The sequence below is a fragment of the Esox lucius genome, chromosome 11 (genome assembly GCF_011004845.1).
Source record: "Esox lucius isolate fEsoLuc1 chromosome 11, fEsoLuc1.pri, whole genome shotgun sequence".
Lineage (NCBI taxonomy): Eukaryota > Metazoa > Chordata > Actinopteri > Esociformes > Esocidae > Esox > Esox lucius.
Window position 1 is genome coordinate 31,626,539 of NC_047579.1, and position 25,524 is coordinate 31,652,062.

Here is a 25,524-nt window from a genome sequence, read left to right on the forward strand (position 1 = left end):
GCAAAGCAGAAGACCCGAGTTTAGGCCCAGTGTGGGGCGAAGCGAACTGTCAAGGACAAAGCTATACCGTTACCTATGCCAGTTTCAAATGGAACTACCTGCATTTTGAAGGATTAACTATGGAAATAGCAGTGTTCAAATATCCACTATGTGTGTAGTTGTTTTAAGTATTAACTGTGCAAATAGCTGTGTGTTTAAGAATTAACCAAGGAAATAGCAGTTTGTTTTGGAATTACCTATGGAAGTAACTGTTTGTTTAAGGATTAACTATATTAGATTTGTATATAGGGACTAACTATGGAACTAGCCATAAGTTTAAGGATTTTCTATGGAATGTAACTTTCTATGTAATGTAAAGGATTATACAAGCTATTGAGTTTCTACATTTTTAGTGGATGTATCACAAATGTTCCAGGTCATTTAAGGAAATGGCACACATGTTTTAACCAACTCACTTCCACCAATATTTGTCCAATTGCTGATCTGAAACTCAGGAGACTCATGGAATATTCCTTGCTTGAACGTAAACCATTCAAAGCAAGAGTATTTACATGATTCGTCATGCTTCTCTATGGCATCCAGCAGCGTCTGGAATAATGCAGGGAAGCAAATTCATCATGTGAAAATACTGGAATAGATGCAATCCTTCACTATGTCTTTCGTGACTTACACTATGTTAATAGTATTGTCTGAGATATATTAAAATGTTATCAATGATGACTTTCAGTAGAAAATCCTGGCATTGAAAACTATGTCGGAAACAAATATTTGTCAGGAGGATAACCATTTTAAAAGGTAAAGGTGCAATCGTTGGGGAAGTACCAATTTTTTTGAAAGTGAGGGTGAGAAGTGTCAAGGACAATTCAATGAAATAGGGTGAGTAGAGAGGGGTGAGTGGAGAGGGGTGAGTAGAGAGGGGTGAGTGGAGAGGGGTGAGTAGAGAGGGGTGAGTAGAGAGGGGGGGCAGGCGTATAGGGCAGAACAGCAGAGATTAGCTTGACAACATATTAGGCGGATCAGTGCTCCAATGAATATTGGATGAGGATGTTCCAGTGACATCATCAGTTATCACCTGACTGGTTTTGTCATGTGACCCTTCAGGTTGAATAAATCTTGATAGCATTCGTAGCCCAAATAATTATAGTGTGCATGAGGATCTGTGCTCTGTACATGCTCGTGGTCATGGTTAAGTACACCTTGAAAACACTAGAGCAAAAGCCCTAGGGCCATTTGGTTTGTATGGTTGTGGCTGTGAATGCAAATGAAGACCAGGAATATGACATGGTCACACTCTAAGTATTTGATGACCAGCTCTTGAATCTTCTTAGCTTGCAGTCTTCAATGGTTGTTTGACAGGTACAGTGTTAACAAACTCGGCATTATCCCTCTAAGATCGGTCCAGCTTATGTGGAGTTCCTGTGATTACTCCAATCAACCTCTGCCCTGACTCTGAGTTTATCCAACCAAAATATGTACATGAATATATAAATACACATGGCTTGGTTTGACATCAGTGTTGAAAATTATTGAAGCCAGACTCTTGAATACACATGGTGAAGGCAGGTTTGAGGTCAGTTTTAAAGCTCATGCAGAGCCAGACTCTCTAAACTAACTGCTAGTTCTTAAAAATGTAATTTCACACCCTTCCCATTGTAATGTCTAAGAAAAAGATTTGCCTTGGGTGCCCAGTCATGGTTAAGATACTGTAGAGTTGAGTGATTATCCCTTTTAGACCAACCTCTTCCTTGTACTATCCTACAAGGAAGGAATACTGGATGGCAGCAATGGGAAACCATGGGGGACTGATATGGCTGACAGTTGCATTGAGGAGTGGCTGGTGGCAGTAGCAGAGCAGCGACAGTGACATGCTGAGAGAGCAGAGGGAGAAGGAGCAGAAGGAGCAAGAGGAGCAGGAGGAACAGGAGGAGCAAGAGGAGTGGAACTCTGAAACAGTGTGAAAATGTGCGCAGGCATGTGTGTGAGAAATACAAATAAAACAAAATAAAACAATCTCTTTAAAATGTCCAACTTTTACTTTACTTTGAAAAGATGTTCTGAAATGAACCGTTTTACAAGTACTGCTACAATTTCAGATGTGACTTCACATGTGACTACACAAACACAAGATGCTTGGTACTGGTAATATATGCATACTCTGTCTACAGGGAATAGGGAGCTACAGGGCACTACAGGAAGGCGACAGACAGTGCAATGCTACAGTCCAGGGTATAGGGCAACAGTCCAAGGCCAAGGTGTGGCTACAGGCTTGGGAAGACTATCATCATCATCATTACTAGCAGTGGAAAGGGAGAATAAAGAGGAACAGGCATACGTGAGGAATATGCATTTACGTCATACAGTCTCCCCATCGAGAGCGGTGACAAACCTTCCCTGGCCCAATTCTCGGGTGATTGAGAGGGTTTTCTATAGCAAGAAAAGCACCTCTTCATTACAAAAGAATTGTGCTTCCATTATATAATTGTGCTTGAAATATGATCTTCTGTTTTGTGTATAGATAATCTAGAAAATATAAAATACTGCTTTCTGATACAGCCCCTAGCAAATTAGGTTTATAGGTTTTTTTGAACAGTGAGAGACAAAAATGTCAAAAATGTATTTTAATTAGTGAAATAAGTATTTGATCCCCTCTCAACTCAACTCGCCGTGTTTGGAGGAGGAGGAATGCTGCCTATGACCCCAAGATCACCATCCCCACCGTCAAACATGGAGGTGGAAACATTATGCTTTGGGGGTGTTTTTCTGCTAAGGGGACAGGACAACTTCCCTGCATCAAAGGGACGATGGATGGGGCCATGTACCATCAAATCTTGGGTGAGAACCTCCTTCCCTTAGCCAAGTCATTGAAAATGGGTCATGGATGGGTATTCCAGCATGACAATGACCCAAAACACACAGCCAAGGCAACAAAGGAGTATCTCAAGAAGAAGCACATTAAGATCCTGGAGTAGCCTAGCCAGTCTCCAGATCTTAATCCCATAGAAAATCTGTGGAGGGAGCTGAAGGTTTGAGTTGCCAAATGTCAGCCTCGAAACCTTAATGATTTAGAGAAGATCTGCAAAGAGGAGTGGGACAAAATCCCACCTGAGATGTGTGCAAACCTGGTGGCCAACTACAAGAAACGTCTGACCTCTGTGATTTCCAAAAAGGGTTTTGCCACCAAGTACTAAGTCATGTTTTGCAGAGGGGTCGAATACTTATTTCAGTCATTAAAATTCAAATAAATGTATAACATAAATGTATAACACATGTGTTTTTCTGTATTTTTATTTTATTTTTATTCTGTCTCTCACTGTTCAAATGAACCTACCATTAAAATTATAGTCTGATCATTTCTTTGTCAGTGGGCAAACGTACTAAATCAGCAGGGGATCAATTTTTTCCCCCCTCACTATATATATATATGCTTTACCCCTAAAAGCAGGTAAGGCCAAAGGCCTGCCCCCCAAGAAACTCTGACGCCCCATTTTGGGGGCTTAGATCGGGAACCGATGCACTAACAGATTCCATAATGGGAATTACACTGGGAATGTGTCTTCTATCCTACTCTACTACCTAAAAACCTGACTTACTGTAGAGATCAAGTAGGAAGGATGGTTATCTCAGGATAACAACACCACAGGTAAATACAATAAGAGCCGGGTGTGGTTACGGATTGTCACAGCTCTGCTCCGGTCACTGTGTGAACACAGTCATGTATAAACAGTACAGCCGCATTTCTAGTCAGTTTGACTCTGCCCTCAGTCAGTCTGCGTTGTCTGACGGTTTGGGGATGGTTCCTAGGGACAGTTGTTGTACCTGCTCCGCCTCAAGTCGTGCCTGTGAGCGTTTGGCCTTGCTCTGGCGGTAGTATTCCATAATCATCATGGCAGCGTAGATCTTCCCCACAGTCAGGTCAGTGGCTGCTGAGAGAGGGACAGGTTACCCTGCACGATTAGACCACTATGTATGGGACCCTGAGCGAGAGGGATGGGAGTAGAGGGGACAAGGCATGCACACAGAGACACACACTCGCGTACACACACACCCACACACACACACACACGAATACACATTCATACACATATAAACGGACAAAGAGCCGATAGTCTTTTCACAAACAGACAGAGTGAATAATTATCCTTTGTCACATTTTCTCTGTCTTGGTTCCTTTAGTTTTCTGCCTGGCACTGGTCTCTAGTTGAGTGATGTCATTTAACAGACAAGACTCAACCCACTTCATTATCTGCATGGAAAACCTTGACCCAGAATGGGTCATTGCCAACTTAACCAGAGGTGTTGTTTTAGCATTCTAATGCTGGACCAATGTGTCCCCTCTTTAGTTCTCAGAAGTAGGCGAGCAGTTGTACACAGCGGAACGTAAACCTCATAATTTAGCTCCAGACAGGTTAAGATAAAGCTTTACAGAAAAGTAGTAATCACCAGGTATCTGGAGCAGATCCCAAATTCCCAATGAAAGGGCCTTAATTGCTTTCACAAGCATTGTGCTCTGGGACATTTACGTACTGTCCACCAGAATGCTGAACTACCACAGATTGTATTTGGTCTGAATGGTATTAGCAGATTACAGTGCATTCTGATGATTAGCAATCAGTTGAGTAGCTACGCTGAGCCTGGCCCGTGTGAGCCTTTACGGGTATGGTACGTCATATTACATAGTATATTATATTTCGTATCCATATGCAACTAGTACTTTGGCACTTGTGCTTCCTATTCATGTGTATTGCTTAGAGATGTACAGAAGTTAGTGTACTAACCAGCAGTAGTGCTGCATGAGCTAACCCCCTGGAGTGAAAAGACTACTATAGAGAGTTGGTCTATAGAGAGGCACCCCCTGATCTCAGGCACAAGGTGGACAGTCTACTTGGCTGTTGTGTTATCACTATGCGTGTGTTATCACTGTGCATCCGCTCTGTCAGGGTCAGTGGACTAGGCTGTGGGAAGTGTTGTATTGGGCCTATAGGAACCGATTTGCTGGGTACATTTGGGCACATTTTAAGGTGTGGGGACTGGGCTGGCCGGGGGTACAGAGTCATAGCTTGGGTAAACGGCCTGCTGTAGGAAAACGGGAGTGGCGCTGGTGGCGTTGCATGGAGGCTGGAAAGGAAGTCTACCGGACTGGGACCGATGGAGGGGTGGAGTCTTTGAGGCCCCGCCCCAGTGGGAGTCATGGGGTCGTGTGTGTGTGTGTGGTGAAGGGGGGGGGGGGGTAGGTGTGCCTGATGTATCAGGGGGTGCAGCAGCGAAGGAGACTGAGAGAAGCTGTCTTCAGGTGGTGTGAAGAAGTAGACAGACGCTGGTGATCACGTTGTACTTGCGTCAGGCCCAAACACACAGCAACTTACACTTGTGTGGCGTAACCAGGAGGTCAAGGGTCTTCTGAGAGAGATTGGGCCAAATCGCCATCATCTCTTTCCTCAACTCCGCGTCCATCTGGTGTTTGTCCACGCCACCTAAGCACACACAATGACACACACCCATGTACACAAACACACACACACACAAACAGGCACGCACATATACCATGGCACACAAATACAAATGCAACACACGCGCATACACATGAACATTGATGCAAATAATAACAGTGCCATAAAGGGGATAAGAATGGACATACAAACATGAAAACAAACACGCAAACAAACACGCAAACAGACACAAGAGAATTGTTTTTCATTAATAGCAGCAGGCCTTGACTCCCAAGTTTAAATGTATAATAGCCTATGAATGACCAAAATAACATGACCAAAACTAAAGCACATGGTACAACTAAGTACACACTGTCAATTTCATCTAAATGGCACCATGGTGGCCGAAGTTGACAAACTTACTGACTGTCAATGGGATTGGAGCGGACATAAAAAACAGCGGGGCGGTACGCTGACTGTCTGGTATTCACATGAGATTGAAACATAGACTCGGAAAAATTACAGTTGCTCAAAGTAAAGTGTCTTCCTTTTGGTTTACCACTCTGTAACTCGGTATCTTTAACTCTGCAAAGTGTATAAAAAGAGCTGTACCTTATTATTCACCCCACTGCACTACTCACAAAAACCTCCCAAGACACTATAGAAAAACCAGCTGTGCTTGGATATAGTGGAAGCGGCAGAGGGAGCCGGGCTGGTCTCAGAGACAGCAGGAGGCAACCATCTTACAGTAGCACACTGCATTGCTCTAGGGAACACAAGAAACAAGGAGAAAATGGTGAAAAAAGCAAGGAGGAGAGGGTTCCAAACCTTCCGCACCCTTGGCAATCTTGATGTCCAGCGCTGTGCGGATCAGGGCCATCAGGGTGGAGTTGAAGTGGACAGAGTTGTCGTCGGCAACCGGGAGGTCCATCCGCAGCAGCCTCTGTTGGGAAGAGCCAGTTTGGGGGAGACAGGTGAGTAAAATGGCAATGGTTTCCCGGGTGAGCGTGTACTGAACCTCCCGGTAAGAAACGGGGGGGGGGGGGGGTATGGAGGGGTGAGGGGTTGGGGTAAGAGGGGGTTGAGGGGAGGGGGCTCTGTAGTTTGTTTATTTTTTTATAGCAGGTTCTATAAGTCTGTTTGTCTCCCTATCTGTATATCAGTGGATCAATGTCACCTTTATGGCTTCACCAGTAACGAGTTGTTATTTACTACTGTCAGTACCAAGTACACATTAAAGAACAACATTGACAGTTATTTGAATGTATGGTGGCGGTGGCAAATGATACCATTCCCTTTCTACAGCCTGTGAGAGCCTAAGGGATAAATACTCCATTATCACATCTGATTAGAGTCACTAGGTCCCTGTTGTGATTTGTTACTGTTGGTCAAGTACCCAGAAATGAATACATCTAATGCTTGTGTTACTGGAACTCACAGGTTCAGTAGAGTCACATTGAGACTTCTATGTGTGATGAAGCTAGATACCAACCAAAGATCTTTACCCAACGTCTTCCCTCTTGGATTGGTATAGGCGAAGACCTGAGGACATCTGATCTAAGATCAATGAGACGACTAGCTGTCTCTAACAGAGCTCCCCCTAGTGGATTGGAGGTTTACAGAGTTTAACAGAGACCACGGTGATAAAGCGATAAACCAAAACTGAGGTACAGGGAAGGGTTTCAACACCGTTTTCCTTTATCCTTTATCCACCTTTCAGTCTTGTCAATAAAAGAGGTACAGACAAGTGCCAACACACACACATACGCAGACAGCATGACATAAGTGTGTGAGACATGCCAGTGGTAACGTTTTTCAAAGGCACATCCCATACATGCAGCATTCCATGCCAAACACCCCTCTCCTACCCCAAAACCCCTTGACACGTCCACCCATTCTTCCATCCCCGACATGCGATGCAAAACACATATGCCTCACAGGACAATCAGTTGCGCAGCCGTACACAGAAAGCATCCTCTGTGTGGTTTAACAATGTAATAATGTTCATCTGGTTTAGATTAGGTAGCGGTTACTGGAGGAGAATATCATTCTAAACTAAATGTAAAATCATAGTAGGTGTTAGATGAAAGGCTATTGTTCTACATAGAGTTGTGAAGTTTTTTTTTATTTTATTTTTTTCCAGATCCTCTTATCTCTCCATGACAAATGAGTGCAGGGCCTGTCAGGGTAAATAGGTGCGAGAGAAGCCTTCAGTGGACCAAGGTGAACTAAATAAATATCAAGATGGCTGCCGTGGCGGGCTATTTTGAAGGGTAAGATGAGCTAAGATTCTAGGTAAGGCTACTTTAGGCCTGAGAAGGGCTATGCAAATGTGTTAGGGGGATGGAAAAACATGAATTCAGAAAATAATTGTGGAGAAAGGAGTTGAGAAGGGATGTCAGTGATTTTAGGAGGCATTTTCGAAGTGGAAAAGTTGGAGCGGTTAGAGAATGAGAAAAACAGACATCAGTGAGAGAACAGCTAAAGATAAGAGGTTGGATTAGGAAAACAACATGAAAAACAACAAGAAATCTACCATGACACAAGCTGGCCTAGTCCGTAACACAGCAGTCCCACCTGAAGACTACTGATTTATGTCTCTACAGAACAGAGGAGGGTGGCGTCAAGATAGAAAAAATATACACAGGTCAAGGGAGAGGTTTCTGTTTTGATCTTTCACTGGGTAAGTAATTAGAAATGGGGCCAAGTGGGCAGGTAAAGGATACAAAGGGAGATCTGGGTGTTTTTGATGTCTTGTAAGGCCATCACCTAAAGATAACCATTTGTAATGGTTTACACAGGGAGAGGGGAAATGATATCTTGTAAGACTGGACTGTTGCTTATGTAACACAGACGTCCACTGGATGGTGGTGGGGCTGGGAGGGGGGTGAAGGGTTTCATTAAGTTTAAAGGGTAGCCTATGGGCTGAGGGTGTGAGTGGGTGGTGGGGTTACCGGACACACTTCAGGGTGGAGGCTGTTTGGACGTAGGTGAAAAAACCCTGTTGGAGATGGAAGGAGAGGTAATGCAGGAAAAGGCAGAGAGTTGAGGCAAACGGATGAGAAATGAGCTGAGCTAATAGGAATAAATGAACAGAGAAAATAATAGCAAAGACATGTGCCATAAGGACACGTGCTATAAGGTGTCACAAGGGTATTATAGAGGATACTAGTGACCACGAACATCCCTGGTTCAAAAGAGACACGGGGTGTGCAGGTGACAGCACATCTAATTCTACACAGCAACATTGTTACTATTCACATCACGGTGCAAGCAGCTGTTCTAGGTGTGGTGTTAAGACTGAACCCCAGGTGCTGTTCTAAACTGTGACGTGTACACTAACAACGCGTGGTGTAGAAGAACCCAGAGGCGCCGACTGTCTTGTCCGCAGAATAGCATGATATGACATTCTGTTGTAATTTGCGCAGTGTGTTTTTACGTGAGAGACTTCCTGCTTTGTGTCACCGTGTCGAACGGGCTCTTCCAAATCCGGCAGTATAAGCCATTCACGTATTGACATTCTTTTGCACGTAATGTTACATATCCTGACTTTAGCTGGATTCCAATGGGGATATCACATTAGCAGCATAATGTGACTTGCAGGCCGAATGAAGTCAGTAAATCAGGACTTATACCTAACAAGTTCAATAAACATGTATCTGTCACTAACTAATGTAGTCATGGGTGTTAACTCTAAAATTCATTTGAAAAGGCCATGGGAAATATGCAATGACAACCAATTTGGTTCTTAATCATAAAAGCACATAGTGTTTGTAAACACTATGACAGGATAGCATTTATACTGAGTTAATGTAAAACCTGATGAAACTGGGGTGGGAATGTAAAATGTTAAAATGCAAAACTTGTAAGTTTAAATCCAACAACTTCTGGTGGCTCTCATACAAAAATGGACAAAGTGTAAAACTAAACGTTTCTTTTTTCCTGGCTGTGTACTGACCAGCTGATTAGCAAGATCCTGATTATATGCATCAGGGATGTTGGTGGTAGAATGCAGAAACACACTGGACACATTATTATTACTGGATATATACGTGTGTGTTAGAGGATTTCTCAGTTATATATGGATATTTCATAGCCATGGGTGATATAACAAGTAGCTAAATGTGTGTGTGTGATTGTTGGTTAAAACGGTGGATGTACATGGTTGTTATGCCATGTGGGTGCGGGGGTGAAGGGGTAGGCATGCGGTGCTGGGTGAAGAGGAAGGAGACAGCATGTGAAGAGGAGAGGGACGGGAAAGAGAGGAGAACTGCATTGACAGAAGAAACAGGGACTGGCGGAAAAGGTATACTTGGAAATGTATTGACCTTAATGTATAATAGAGTACAGAGTTGACCTACCGTAAAACAAACTACACTGTTGACCTAACAAATAATAAACCATAGGGTTGACCTACTGTAAAACAAACTACACTGTTGACCTACCAAATAATAAACCACAGGGTTGACCTACCGTAAAACAAACTACACTCTTGACCTACCAAATAATAAACCACAGGGTTGACCTAACGTAAAACAAACTACAATGTTGACCTAACAAATAATAAACCATAGGGTTGACCTACCGTAAAACAAACTACACTGTTGACCTAACAAATAATAAACCATAGGGTTGACCTACCGTAAAACAAACTACACTGTTGACCTAACAAATAATAAACCACAGGGTTGACCTAGCGTAAAACAAACCACACTCTTGACCTACCAAATAATAAACCACAGGGTTGACCTAACGTAAAACAAACTACACTGTTGACCTAACAAATAATAAACCACAGGGTTGACCTAGCGTAAAACAAACTACACTGTTGACCTACCAAATAATAAACCACAGGGTTGACCTACCGAAAAACAAACTACACTGTTGACCTACCAAATAATAAACCACAGGGTTGACCTACCGTAAAACAAACTACACTGTTGACCTACCAAATAATAAACCACAGGGTTGACCTAACGTAAAACAAACTACACTCTTGACCTACCAAATAATAAACCACAGGGTTGACCTAACGTAAAACAAACCACACTGTTGACCTAACAAATAATAAACCACAGGGTTGACCTAGCGTAAAACAAACTACACTGTTGACCTACCAAATAATAAACCACAGGGTTGACCTACCGAAAAACAAACTACACTGTTGACCTACCAAATAATAAACCACAGGGTTGACCTACCGTAAAACAAACTACACTGTTGACCTACCAAATAATAAACCACAGGGTTGACCTACCGTAAAACAAACTACACTGTTGACCTAACAAATAATAAACCACAGGGTTGACCTACCGTAAAACAAACTACACTGTTGACCTAACAAATAATAAACCACAGGGTTGACCTACCCTAAAACAAACTACACTGTTGACCTACTAAATAATAAACTACAGGGTTGACCTACCCTAAAACAAACTACACTGTTGACCTACCAAATAATAAACCACAGGGTTGACCTACCGTAAAACAAACTACACTGTTGACCTACCAAATAATAAACCACAGGGTTGACCAACTGTTTAACAAACTACACTGTTGACCTACCAAATAATAAACCACAGGGTTGACCAACTGTTTAACAAACTACACTGTTGACCTACCAAATAATAAATCACAGGGTTGAACAACTGTTTAACAAACTACACTGTTGACCTACCAAATAATAAACCACAGGGTTGACCAACTGTTTAACAAACTACACTGTTGACCTACCAAATAATAAATCACAGGGTTGACCAACAAATGTATAACAAACTAGTGTTCACCTACAGCATAAACTATAGTGTTCACCTACAGCATAACAAACTATAGTGTTTACCTATTGTATAACAAACTACAGTGTTCACCTACTGTACAACAAACTATAATGTTTACCTACTGCATAACAGACTACAGTGTTGACGTAGCATATACAAAACTACCGTGTTGACCTGCTGTACAACAAACTACAGTGTTGATGTAGCATATACAAAACTACCGTGTTGACTTGCTGTACAACAAACTACAGTGTTGATGTAGCATATACAAAACTACAGTGTTGATGTAGCATGTACAAAACTACCGTGTTGACCTGCTGTACAACAAACTACAGTGTTGACGTAGCATATACAAAACTACAGTGTTGATGTAGCATGTACAAAACTACCGTGTTGACCTGCTGTACAACAAACTACAGTGTTGATGTAGCATATACAAAACTACAGTGTTGATGTAGCATGTACAAAACTACAGTGTTGACCTGCTGTAAAACAAACTACAGTGTTGATGTAGCATGTACAAAACTACAGTGTTGACCTGCTGTAAAACAAACTACAGTGTTGATGTAGCATGTACAAAACTACCGTGTTGACCTGCTGTACAACAAACTACAGTGTTGATGTAGCATGTACAAAACTACTGTGTTGACCTGCTGTACAACAAACTACAGTGTTGATGTAGCATACAACAAATTAGTGTTGAACTACCATATAAAAACTAGAGTGTTGATCTACCTACAGAAGTTGACCTATCATATAACAAACTATCATTGAGCTACAATATAACAAACTTCATTACTGACAGAATAGATAACAAAATAAAGTCTTCACCTAAAAAGCTACAGTCTTGACCTACCGTAATATAAAACAGCACTGTTAACCTACCATGCAGCAAAACATGACCGACAGTATAAGAGAGTATTGACCTGCTTCATTACAAACAAGGGCTGACCAATCATGTAACAGAGTAGTGTTAATTAGTGACCTTATTTATAACAAACTGGTGTTGCCCTACCATATAGAAAGACTATTGATCTACGGCACGGCAAACTAGTGTTGACCTACTGTACAACAAAATAGAGAGACAGAGGCCTGGTCCTTCATCCGGCTGTGAGTCTGTGTGTTTGTGTGTGTGTGTTAATGTGTGCTGTAGCACCATCCACAGGATGGAGAGACTCAGAGGACAGAAGTCTTACAGACCTTCCAAGCCCGGCTGCACACGCATGCTGCTGTGTGTCTGTGTGTGTGTGCATGGGACTTCATTACTGTCTGTGCATGTGTGTCTATGGACATCCACTATTCTGTCAGCTTGACCAATTTATTTGAATGAATAGTGTGCCACAAGCGGCCACTCTAATGTACACTTTTAAAGAGTCAATATAAGAAATTGAGACCCCCTGAAGTCTACTCCCATAATTACACTAGTCCAATAGAGATGGTTTGGTGTCTTCTAGTCCTCTAGGTACTCTATTCAGAAGCCTGTGAAACTTGTCATTTTCAAGCAGTGGGTGTGTGTGTTTGGTAATGTGTATGTGTCCAGGCGTGGGTGGGGGGGGGGGGGGTTCTGTCAGTATACACGGTGCAAAAGAGCTGAGAAGGTCCCTCCGTTCACCCCTTCCTGTGGATAAGCCTGCCTGAACTTTGACCTAGATCCCACCCGCCACCTTTACATCCCGACCACCAAACACCTACCCCCCCCCCTTCCCCCCACCCCCACAATGACACCAGGGCTCCCCCATCAAATAACAGAAGAGAAGAAAATGGAGATAAAGCAAAACGGAAAAAAAACAACAATATATTGTATATGTATATATATATATATATATAGAGAGAGAGAGAGAGAAGAGGAAAACACCAACACTACGGACACAGTAGAGCGGAGGGCAGGGCGCTGAGCCCCCTGGTTCTGAGGGTCCTGACCTTGTAGGCTACCCGTGACGGGCACCTCTTCCCCAGGCCCAGCGGTGGGCTCATTTGCCTGAGCATGTCATACATATCCCTGCAACTGATCCTGCCACTGCATGTCAGTGCCGAACGGGCCAACAGCCAGAACAGCCACAGCCAACCAGGTAGAGTGGAAAGTGCAGAGGGGCGGGGACAAAAGGCAGAGGTCGAAGAGGAGAACGAGAAAGATAGAGACAGGAAGAACAAGGGAGAGAGAGAGAGAGAGAGAGAGAGAGCAGAGAGGAAGAAAATGAACAAAAAAAAACAAAAACAAAAAAACACAGGGTTATTTGGCTGGTTAGGGAGAGAAAGAGAAAGCAAGAGAGAAAGATAGAGATAGAGAGAGGAAAAAGACTGAGGCTGTCTAGAGCTGGACGGAGCAGACAGTGCGGTGGGGGGGGGCGCTTCTTGAAGAAGACATTAAGGGGTTGAAGGGAGGAGGAGGACAAGGAGGAGGGGAATTGAGTTAGAGAGTTTTAGTAGTAGTAGTAAAACATTGTTCTATGCAAGTGGGAGGGGGTTGCATAGAAGAGCAGAGGACTTCAGAGTCAAGCACTGAGCTCCACTACTGGGACTGGGTCAAACCATGATGAGGGAGGGGTGTCAATGCAGTTTCTGTCCCCCTCCCCAAGAACAATGCAACGTTACAGATCCCACAGTATGTCGAGCACAGTGCCTAGCCGTGGCTCAAACAGTGCCTAGTCGTGGCTCAACAGCAAGCACATGAAAGAAACACAAATGACCAAAGGATGTGTATACTATAATTTTTAAAAAATTATTCTATATTTTTTGTTGTTGCTCTTTTCAAGTACTGCAAAACGTCATGCTTCTCTGGGTGTCTGCATTGTCCTACACATTCATGTCAGTTCAGAATGCAAGTAGAAATGGTGAAAGAAAAAATTGAAATAAAAATAAAACGTATAAAAAATATGAAATAAAAAAGATAAGATAAGCGACACTCATTCCATTCTTGGATGCTGTAGCAGGTGGTGTTGAGGATTTTTAGTGGAAGTCAAACCTTGCAGGCCACCCTATGGGGGCATTTCTTTCCTAAGCCAAGAGGCGGGTCGATAACTCGCAATAAACTGTACATATCCTTATAATGAATCCGACCGCTGCAAAAAGAATACAGGGGAGTTAGAACACACACCACCGACATTACAAGAGAGAACAGTGGGAAGAAAGAAGAGCACAACATTGACAGGAAACAGGATATACTGTAATACACAACAAAATTACTGAACACTCTATAGGCATTCTACACACGCATACACGCACATACACACGCACCATACACACACTTACATTGTGTTTGCATGTCACCTGTTTGAGCTGTAGTGCCGTTCCTCTGAGATGACACTGTAGTCTTTCCCTGTAGCTAACATTCTCTTCTACTAACCCCTCTCTGTTTGATCACTACTTATCACTTCCTGTTTTCGTAATAGAGCCCCTCTCACCAAAATAGAACCCATCCCTATCTCACATTCCCTCTTCCTTATAGAACCCATCCCTATCTCACATTCCCTCTTCCTAATAGAACCCATCCTTATCTCACATCCCCTCTTCCTAATAGAACCCATCTCTATCTCACATTCCCTCTTCCTTATAGAACCCATCCCTATCTCACATTCCCTATTCCTTATAGAACCCATCCCTATCTCACATCCCCTCTTCCTAATAGAACCCATCCCTATCTCACATCCCCTCTTCCTAATAGAACCCATCCCTATCTCACATCCCCTCTTCCTAATAGAACCCATCTCTATCTCACATTCCCTCTTCCTTATAGAACCCATCCCTATCTCACATTCCCTCTTCCTTATAGAACCCATCCCTATCTCACATTCCCTCTTCCTAATAGAACCCATCCCTATCTCACATTCCCTTTTCCTAATAGAACCCATTCCTATCTCACATCCCCTCTTCCTAATAGAACCCATCCCTATCTCACATTCCCTCTTCCTAATAGAACCCATCCCTATCTCACATTCCCTCTTCCTTATAGAACCCATCCCTATCTCACATTCCCTCTTCCTTATAGAACCCATCCCTATCTCATATTCCCTCTTCCTTATAGAACCCATCCCTATCTCATATTCCCTCTTCCTAATAGAACCCACCCCTATCTAACATTTCCTCGTCCTTATAGAACCCAACCCTATCTCACATTCCCTTTTCCCTACGGAAATCATCCACAGCTCTCTTATTCCCTTGTTTATTCCCTTCCCTGTCTCTCCCGACCGTGGATGTGCCAGTAATTGGATGTGTGGGGAGTATAATTAAGGAATCGCTAATTAACTAGAAATGCACGTCAATGCTAAATGGTTTAATGTGTAATAGCCACTTGGAACACAGAAGCTTTCCTCCCTCCCTAAATTGTGGTTACACTGTCTGTTCCTATCTATCTTAGCCTGTTTTATTCCCTCCCTATTTATTGCTCCCGCTACAGTTTTTCTATCCCTTTATAAGACTACAGCACAGCAGATGGATAACAGGCACTGGAATTCAGATACTAGGAAACTTAGTGTGTTTTTCAGGTTGTGTCACAGGCCACTGGGATCTAACAAACAACACAGTAAAGGGGAGGTCTGTGGCCACAGTAAGTTTAGGCAGTATTCAGATTCCAGATTTGGTAGAGGTGGGGTTGGGGTCCAAACCACGCACGGGGAGAAGGGGGTGTCACAGGGAAGAGGGATGACTGGATCACTGAGAAGGTTACTGCTCAGGTCCATCATCCTCCCTTTCCCGCCTAAAGATGCTGTCCTGGGCGCGTTGCACTGTGTCCGCTGAGGTTCGTGTGTGAGGCAGTCCTTCATGGGTTGGTTAAAATGATTTGGGAACTTCAGGGGACTTAAGACTGATGCTGTCAATGACTGTGTAGTCATTTAGTCCTTGGTCGCTTCATTGCTACCAGACACCCCGGGTGTTTCTCAATATGCAACTTTATGTTTTGATGGTCATATACATAGGACACACAACGCAAACCACATGCTCCAGACTTTCATGTCCTGAGGGAATCCTCACTCAGGGCTTGAAAGGCCAGAGTGTGGAGAACCCAAAAAGCATAACATTGACAGGCACTTCCACTCCCCCCTGGTAGTGCCTCCAGGCATTCACTGTCTGCTGGCCAGTGTTGGGGACTAACAGATTACAACAGAAATGTAACTCTGTTGCGTTACCAAGTAAAATAGTTTTTTAAAATGTTTTTTTTATTCAATCCAGAAAGCATATGTGTGCAAAAGAGATGTCACCTTTGCTTGTTACTACAAGGTACTGCAAGAAAAGGTTGTTTTAAAAACCAACAGAAGTTGTGGACTAAGTGGGTCCAGCGGTATTGGCTCTTGCCTCTGGTACACATGTACTGCTGCAGCATGGTTTGAATCTGTCCCACTGCTTCTGGTACACATGTACTGCTGCAGCATGGTTTGAATCTGTCCCACTGCCTCTGGTACACATGTACTGCTGCAGCATGGTTTGAATCTGTCCCACTGCCTCTGGTACACATTTACTGCTGCAGCATGGTTTGAATCTGTCCCACTGCCTCTGGTACACATGTACTGCTGCAGCATGGTTTGAATCTGTCCCACTGCCTCTGGTACACATGTACTGCTGCAGCATGGTTTGAATCTGTCTAGCAAGGTTTGAATCTGGCCCACTGCTATTTCTCTACACTATCAAGTATTAAATTGCATTAAATTGTCTAACAAAATACCCTCAAAAAAAGAATAGAGCATTGTGCCTGTGACTTGTAACCAATTATCAATTCAGGACTATATATCCTGATTAGTGACCAGAAAGCACTTGGTGCATATTGAGAAACACCACCACCCCTGAGTAAGTTTCACACACTTTCATTTGGACATATAGTCCTGACAGTTCCGTGCTCTTGCTTCCGCTCTCGTAGCAGGTTACTATGCATATTGAGGAACACCACCAGACTTCAAATCCACTGTTCCGAAAAACTGGAATTACTTTTGTTATTGAGACCCAGTGCCAGGATTTAGGTAGAGTTTTAACCTGAAGGCACATTTAGGACACAATTTGGCCAGAATGAGTTAACTCTCTGAGGCACACAGACATAAGAAGTGAGGTCTCGCTCTGCAACAACGGACAGATAAAAAAATAAATATAACCATTGGCATAAGGTGCACCCTTTTGTGTGTCTCCTGATCTCATAGATTCAGTTTGTTCAGTATGATAGCAAAGACCTCTCCTAAATGGTGTTGATGTGTCAAATGTGTAAGATAGTGTAGTTACGTTTATGTTTGTCAACAGTATGTAACAGTTGTGTGTGTGTGTGTGTCACTCACCAAGCTGCTTGGTCATATTCGGCCCATATCCTGACGTACTCATCTAGATGATGAGGCCCGAGGATGGAGGAGTCTCTGGTCAGGTACTCAAAGTTGTCCATGATGACAGCAACAAACAGATTCAGCATCTATAACAAAGTCAAATCAGGGCACTATTGTCTGCCGAGCGAATGGAGAAAATATAATAACGTTGAGAAAGCGAGAAAAGACACAGAAAGAGAGAATGAGACCAATAGCCCTGAGGAAAGAGAAAGAGAAACAGAGCTATGGAGGCAGAGGAAAAGAAAATGAGAGAGCTAAAGAAAGAGAGAGACAGAAACACAAAATGAAATGAAAGGAGTTAAAGAATGAGAGACAGAGACTGTCAGAGAGCTAGAAAGTGACACACGGGGAGATTGAAAGAGAATGAGTGTTCTGAAGAGAGACAGAAGGACTGACAGAACTGGAGAGCTACCGAGAGAGACTCACCAGGAAGGAGCAGAAGAAGATGAAGGACACAAAGTAGAGGTAGGCAAACTGGCTGCCACACTCTGGTTGGGTGTTCCCCGCCAGAGGGTCACACTGCTTCCCTCCAAGACACGACAGCATGATGTCATGCCACGCTTCGCCGGTGGCACTCCTACACCATGTCATAAACATACGCATGCGTTACACACAGGCACGTCCGCACACGCACGCACGCGCATGCCCACGCACGCACACGCACCTGAAGAGCAGCATGAGAGCTTGGAAGAAGGTCCTGAAATTGTTGTGTTGGTTGATGGCGCTCCCCTCTTCCTCCTCCATCCCAATGTTCCCAAACAGCTGAGGAAACGAGACGTGTCAGCAGAACACGCCCCCTCACAACAAGCCCTGTCACATATCTGGAGGCCTTTTCTGAAGTCCAACTTTACAAATGACCGCATGCATTCTGACAGTCCGTTTTGTCTTGCCGTGTCTCCACTCACCTGCATCCCAATGATGGCATAGATGAAGAACAGCATGCCAATGAGGAGGCACACATAGGGCAGGGCCTGGAAACACACACACACACAGACACAGCTGAAGGACTATTCACTGGGACTGTATTCTGATATAGTTCCCCAAGAAGCTGAAAATCTGTCCCTGTGTCCCCACAAAGCTGATATGCAGGTCTGGGTGTGTCTGTGTGTGTGTGTGTGTGTGTGTTTGGGTGTGTGTGTATTTGTGTGTGTGTATGTGTGTTTGGGTGTTTTGGTGTGTGTCTGTGTGTGTTTGGGTATGTTTGAGTGTGTCTTTGTGTTTGGTTGTGTCTGTGTGTGTCTGGGTGTGTTTGGGGGTGTCTGTGTGTGTGTGTGTGTGTTTGGGAATGTGTTTGTATGTATGTGTGTGTGTCTGCGTGTGTGTTTGGGTGTGTGTGTGGGTGTGTGTTTGGGTGTGTTTGGATGTGTTTTGGTGCGTGTTTGTGTGTGTGTTTGGATGTGTTTTGGTGTGTGTTTATGTGTGTTTGGGTGTGGGTTTGGTGTGTGTGTCTGGGTGTGTGTCTGGGTGTGGGTTTGTGTGTTTGGGTGTGTTTGGTGTTCCGGTACCTTGAAAGACTGGACAAAGGTCCAGAGGAGAATGCGGATGGTCTCTCCTTGCCGGAGCAGTTTAATGAGCCTGGCAGCCCTGAACAGTCTCAGGAAACTCAGGTTGATGAAATTATTCTACAACAGCCACAATATGACCAGGCACAAGGGAAGGACAGAGAGTGGAATGGGGGAGAAAAACAGAGAGGTGAAAGGGAAAGACAGTGACAGAGATAAGGGGTAGAAAGATGAAGAGAAAGGAGAAAGAGGGAGATGGACAGAAAGAAGCAGGGGGAATAGAGGGGGGGAGTGGTTGAGAAAACCAAATAGTGGGAGACAGAGGGAGAAATGGGGAGAAATGGGGAGAGATGGGGAGAGAGAGGGAGAAATGGGGAGAGATGGGGAGAGATAGGGAGAGAGAGGGAGAAATGGGGAGAGATGGGGAGAGAGAGGGAGAAATGATGAGAGATGGGGAGAGAGAGGAAGAAATGGGGAGAGATGGGGAGAGATGGGGAGAGAGAGGGAGAAATGGGGAGAGATGGGGAGAGAGGGAGAAATGGGGAGAGATGGGGAGAGAGAGGGAGAAATGGGGAGAGATGGGGAGAGATGGGGAGAGAGAGGGAGAAATGGGGAGATATGGGGAGAGAGGGAGAAATGGGGAGAGATGGGGAGAGAGGGAGAAATGGGGAGAGATGGGGAGAGAGGGAGAAATGGGGAGAGATGGGTAAGTGGAGAATAGAAAGAAAAAGAGGGAATGGAGGAGAGAGATGTAAAGGTGTGGGATAGAGACGATAACTTTATCAATCGCCACGCAACATTTGATAAAACGTTCCTGTCCTTTACCAAACCAAACCATAAAAACGGGAAAGGTTCAAAACCAAACTGAGGAGGATTCAAATGCAACAAAAAAACAACCAAACAGAACTGGAATCAAATGCAAACCAAACAAAAAATGCAAGGCTTGTAGCAGGCTCTGGCATATCCAAGACGTTAGAAGAAATGAATCAATTGGGGAAAGGAAAATCATACATTTTCAAAACCTAACCATTTTCATCCAGTTAGGGAAGTGAGTAGTAGAGGTAAGTAGTTATAATAGGTGCAGGGAAGTGGTTTTCTCATAAACAACCAAATGCACTGATCCTTCAAGGCAAACACAACACTGCACAATATGAAACTGGCTAGCTCACAGCATGCTAAACACATGTCGACACAAGGCAGCAAAGCTAGCAGTGTTTTCACGTATGGGTTTAAATAGTTGTGTGTTGTTTGGAAGTCCTGTGACACACAATGGCCAGAGATTGCATGTCTGTCTGGATTTAGCAAATAGTAATTGATGAAATGTTAGATAGTCCACTGGTGTCTGAAGAAGACTTGAATTTGTAGTCACCTTGTGAACAGACACGAAACTGCCTCAAACCGTTTTTGGTGTAACCGTCTGAGGTAGGGAGAAGGCTGATCTGGGTTGAAGGACGCACTACAAATGTATTTACAATTTTAAATACATGTTATAAAATTCTAAAGGCATTGTAAGAATGATACAGTAACTAAAAGGCCATATTTGTCAGGAGAATCGCTTGATCTAGTGTAGGTTATTACAGAGTTGGAATGGTGAATACACTGGTACTGTCCTAGATTTGCACCGGATGCTAACCATGCTATGATGTGAATGGTCCTTCAACCCTCAGTCAAAGAGAAGGTTTTAGGTTTGGGGAGTCAGAGGGTCAGAGAGGATGTGGCAGTTTAACTCCAAATAAGAACATGTTCACAATGGTAATACAAGTTTCCTATGTGCATGTCTGCATGTGTTTCTATGTCTTTGCCCGTGTACGTCCAGAAACAGGTTTACATGTGTTTAGGTGCTATTTGTGTAAGGGTTTATCTCATAAAATGAGTGCCATTCCTGCCAGTGGGGCAGTGTGCAATTTCCCCACTCTGCCATGATGATCTACAGCCCGGTCAATCTGGCCACTCACCTCACGCCTTACCCCCCAGGCTTCCACATTTACCAGCTGAGGGTTACAGCGTGCTAATTTGTGTGCGTTTGAGTGCGTGCGTATGAATCCCTTGTGGGGGACTCTAAACATTGATTAGCGACGGTCCACAGCAGTTTGGACCAGATTCCCTTCCTACATATCCACAGATGTAAAAGGAGTCAGTCGGAGAAAGAAACATGGTGGGAACCTATCCAGCCCATTGGCCTGTCAATGTTCATGGAGCGACCGGAAGATGGAGGGTCCACTCCAGATGTTGTTGGGATCCTTTTAACACTGTTACCCTTCCTGCTCAAAGAATCATTCATGGATCATGATAAGATACGTGAAAATATTGTCAAGTCGAAGCAGTGACTAGGGCTAGATTTAGAAGAAGGTTCAGGGTAAAGTTTAAGGTTAGGGTTAGTATAAAGGTTAAGGTGAGTAGATCGTTAGTTAAAGGTTTACTGATAGTAGACAGACACTTCCACAGACACTTTAGGGACTCTAAAAAAGTCTTACAATCAATTGTGATTCATTGGAAATTGCTCAAAAGCAGTTGATTTCGTATAGGATTTTGTAAGGGATCTATATCAGTATGTTTCTTTAGAATAACATAACCATATGTACAAATGTCACTGTAACATACAGTACAAGGTGATTAAGTTTGCCTATTCGCTCTCATCAATGTCAGTAAGCAAAAAGAAAATGTCCGGCATTAACATGAAATTAACATGTTAACTTTTACAGCCCTTGAACAATATTAGACCAGAACTTGAGGGTGTTGGGCCAATGACTAGTGCCCAATATTGACCTGCAGCCTCAATAGACCCAGTGCATGGATCAGTCTGATTAGACTGTTTTGGGATCAGTAATGTGTTAATGATTCCATCCACGTAGTCTACTCGGAATATTAGCAAAATGCCATCAGGTCCTTTCAAATCAAAACAAGTGATAGTCCATTTGGGACTGGTCAAATGTAACTGTTCGGTGACAAGGTCAGTCGAGTCATTGGGTCCAATCTGGTCAGAGGTCAGGGGTCAATGCTGGGGTGTTAAAAAGCCTGAGGGCTTTCTTGCCAACCGTTTTTACATGGAGTGAGAAATCGAGTTACATGCATCACCACAGACAAAGCAGGAAATGGACGCATTCATTAAAGTATTTCCACAAAAAAAGTACAAACCATCTACATGTAGATGTAGCAGATGACATGGTTTATAGCAGCATTTTTGGAGGTTGATTTGACAACCAGTGCGATTGGCCAGGCCAGGTTTCATGGATGGACATAGTGCATTTTGATTGGATGGATTCGTCACAAGGGGAAGGGGCGAAGTAGTTGCCATTAAGTAGTGTAGAGTTAAAGAAAGCATGTAAAAAAGATAAAACAGGAAATAAATTGTCATTATGCACACATTATTAGAGAAATCAAATCATAATACCACCTTCTACAAACAACAAGGATATTATTGACTATGAAACAGGTTAAGTTCAAGAAAAATATTATTACTCTGGACGTTGACACAATGTCAAGTCTCCATTCAACATTGTAGCACAACTACAGGTTTAATATAAGATAACCCAAATTAAACTATCGCTGGGCAGATCCAAAGAAATGGTTTGCTACTCCCTCTCCATCAAATGATGACTGGGACAGAGTTGAACTTAGAGGAGAGGACCTTTATCAACTTTATTCTTACAGTAATAACATTTACTGTCAACAGCTGGCAGAACGGCCAGCTCAGTTGGGGAAAGCAATTTTTCCTCAATTATATGAACTGGACTGAACTGACTAGGAAAAATGGAAAAGCACAGTTCAGGCCATGTGTTCAGGAACACCAGTTGCCGTTGCTTTTTTATGATATCTTATTCAACAGCACCCATAGTTCTCAACCTCTGTCCTGCAGAGCTATGTGATACCACCACAACACACCTGATACAACTCATCATGTCCTGATGATCAGTAAAACAGTTCAATAATATGTGTTATTGCTGGGCTAATAATAAAGAAAGAAAACACATAGCTCTCCAGGGCTGAGCTTCGGGAGTGCAGTATATGATGTGTTTGATGTATAAACAAAGACTCTGGATAGTCGGAGCACGCAAGCACGCATGAACTCACGCACAGAGAGACACTTGCACAGAGCATTACCTGCCTGAATAACTAAGTGGCTAACTATTTATCCTATTGGCTGCTATGTGGTTGCCTGGTAAGTGCAATAGTCTGATTTGACAGAACATTTCCAGGCTGATTATATGATTGGCTGTCTTGTTGCCTAGCGGAGCAGTAGAGTGGAGAGAGAGAGTGCATGTTGACCTCCTGAGTATTGTCAGTGGGGCTGGGCTACTAAACCCAGGTCTCTCTGTTCTGCTCTCCACCAACAGGGACAATTATATAAGGCTTTCAGAAGACGTTCGCGCTTCACTGAGCAATGCAAGATCCTGTAGACTACGGTCTCTTTGCCTCTTACTCTACTCCTCTAGCCACCCTCTCTGTCCCTGTCTATCTTATTCTGTGCTGCTCTATTCCTTCCTCTCTCACTCTCCGCTCATCTATGTAGCACTATTCTGTCTCTCTGCCACTCTCTTCGCCACCACCAGTTTATCTTTAACTTTTTTCCACCTTCACAGAGACAAGAAAACTGCCACAATAGCATTTTGTTAATGTGGAAACAATAACAAAACCATACAATTGAACTTGATGACACGCCCTTTTCCATGGTTAATAACCCCGCCCGCCCTCACACATTCTGTACACAGCATCCCTGGTTCCACACTTACCCCGAGCTCAGTCACTAAAATGTCTGTAATGCTGCCCAGGACTGTCACACAGTCAAAAATGTTCCAGGCATCTTTGAAGTAATTCTGTTGACGGAAACAAAAAGGGGAAGGAAAGTGGAGAATAAACGTTTTTGAAGAAAGGAAAGAGAGTGAGGAAAGAAGAGAGAGAAGAGGGTTTATCAGTGCGGGACGTGAAGAAGGCACATTGCAGATGAGACAAATTGGAAATCTTTGACACCATATTGGAGTCATTGCAGCACTGAGAGTAGTATCAGGAAGAATAAAATCCCTGTAACGACTCGAAGGCAGAAAGAAAGTGAGTGATGGTTGGTTGGCACTTTGTTTGGTTAGTTGACTAGTGTGTTAGTTGGCTGGTTAGTTGACTAGTCTGTTGATTGGTTGACTCCCCCCAAAAATGAGATCACCCAATTGTGGCCGATATTATGACTGCTACTGCAGTAGAAAACCATGGCTGCCTTATAAAAGCCTGCAGCTAAACTATGCATTAAGAGTAGAAGAAAAAAAACAATGGTGGATTTCTGAGGCAGAAATCAAAGACCAAACTCATTGTGCATTCTCAGCAGACCTGTGTGTGTGTCTGTGTGAGTGGTCCCTCTCCGTGCATGTCCCACTTCATAAAGCCTAAAACCTCAATCATGCCATTAAACCCCAGACTCTCCTTTTCTTAGTTGTCCCCGATCAGCACATATGAAACACATTGTGGAATACTCATTCAAAATTCTGTAGCGTGCGTTCTAACTGACCATAATGCCAACCCAGAACAGTCTTCCTCCCTCCTTTGGTCATTAGCCTGGCAACTTTGTGCAAATACTGACATTTTGTGTAATTAGTAACTCAATACACAATTTAAATTGCAAGGTTTTGGACATTCAGGAATGTTTGAGAGCATAGTTGTCACAGGCTGGAAGAGCATATTCAAACAGAGGACTGATGTAGCTTTGATTAACTCTGATGACATGAAGAAGAACAATACAGTCTACATTAGACATGTAGGTTTGTCAGTCATGGGTGGCACAAAGTGGGAAGAGAATGGGCAAAGGAAATGTTGACTGGGATTTGACTTCTGAATTTAACCTAAGCCTTCCAAATTGGAAATGTAAGGGAATCGCCTAGATGAATGCCGGGATTAGGGTTGAATATCTTGCTCAAGGACAGAACTACAGTTTTCAGCCTGCTGATCTGGGATTCGATTCAGAAACCTTTATGATTACTGGACAGATGCGGCTCCATGTGTAAATTAGATATAACAGAAAGTACAATAGTATTGTACAGTAACAGTAAATTTCAGAAAACTATACAATATTTTATGTGGGATTTCATCGATAAGGGAAAGATCCCCAATGTAAATCTCTCAAAGAATAAACTTGGGGGGGAGGGGGTATGTTCTTGGCATGATATTACAACTTTAAACTATTTATTAAACAATTACAAAATACCAAAAATGGTGAACACAGCAACTGAAAAGCCCAAATCTCCAGTGAGATGTGGAAACAGCAACATTATTAACCTAGAAATGGATGGATGTAACACATAGCGTTCGTTCACAGCATAGTTTGTAAACTTTTCTATAAGCACATTTTGAAAAATTACCCAGGAAATGACATTGGTTGTCAAACAACTAATAATGTATACGATGTAGACCAGCATTTGAATGCAGATGGTGCTATTGGTGATAATGGGAACAGTATCTAGTTGGCACATTCTTTGCCCTGTGCTGACATTAGTTATCTGATCTGGAGAAAAATGACAGGATACTGTTGAAGAAGAGGAGG

General features: G+C 43.2%; 1 protein-coding gene across 25 annotated transcripts in view; it reads right to left on the reverse strand.

Annotated features, from left to right (window-relative positions):
• Window positions 1–25,524, reverse strand: part of cacna1aa (calcium channel, voltage-dependent, P/Q type, alpha 1A subunit, a) — a 127,841-nt gene that overhangs the window by 16,388 nt on the left and 85,929 nt on the right. For 13 of the 25 annotated variants that reach the window (XM_034295416.1, XM_034295424.1, XM_034295410.1 and 10 more), the window contains 11 exons: window positions 23,732–23,815; window positions 22,137–22,139; window positions 19,005–19,121; window positions 18,405–18,470; window positions 18,164–18,261; window positions 17,926–18,076; window positions 17,458–17,585; window positions 14,166–14,262; window positions 6,255–6,369; window positions 5,364–5,471; window positions 3,817–3,923 (listed from right to left, as the gene is read on the reverse strand). In XM_034295416.1, coding sequence (XP_034151307.1) covers window positions 3,817–3,923; window positions 5,364–5,471; window positions 6,255–6,369; window positions 14,166–14,262; window positions 17,458–17,585; window positions 17,926–18,076; window positions 18,164–18,261; window positions 18,405–18,470; window positions 19,005–19,121; window positions 22,137–22,139; window positions 23,732–23,815 — 1,074 coding nt within the window. Of the gene's footprint in view, window positions 1–3,816; window positions 3,924–5,363; window positions 5,472–6,254; window positions 6,370–13,123; window positions 13,221–14,165; window positions 14,263–17,457; window positions 17,586–17,925; window positions 18,077–18,163; window positions 18,262–18,404; window positions 18,471–19,004; window positions 19,122–22,136; window positions 22,140–23,731; window positions 23,816–25,524 lie in introns of all 25 variants that reach the window. The other 12 variants (XM_034295423.1, XM_034295415.1, XM_034295413.1 and 9 more) reach the window with 6 other exon arrangements.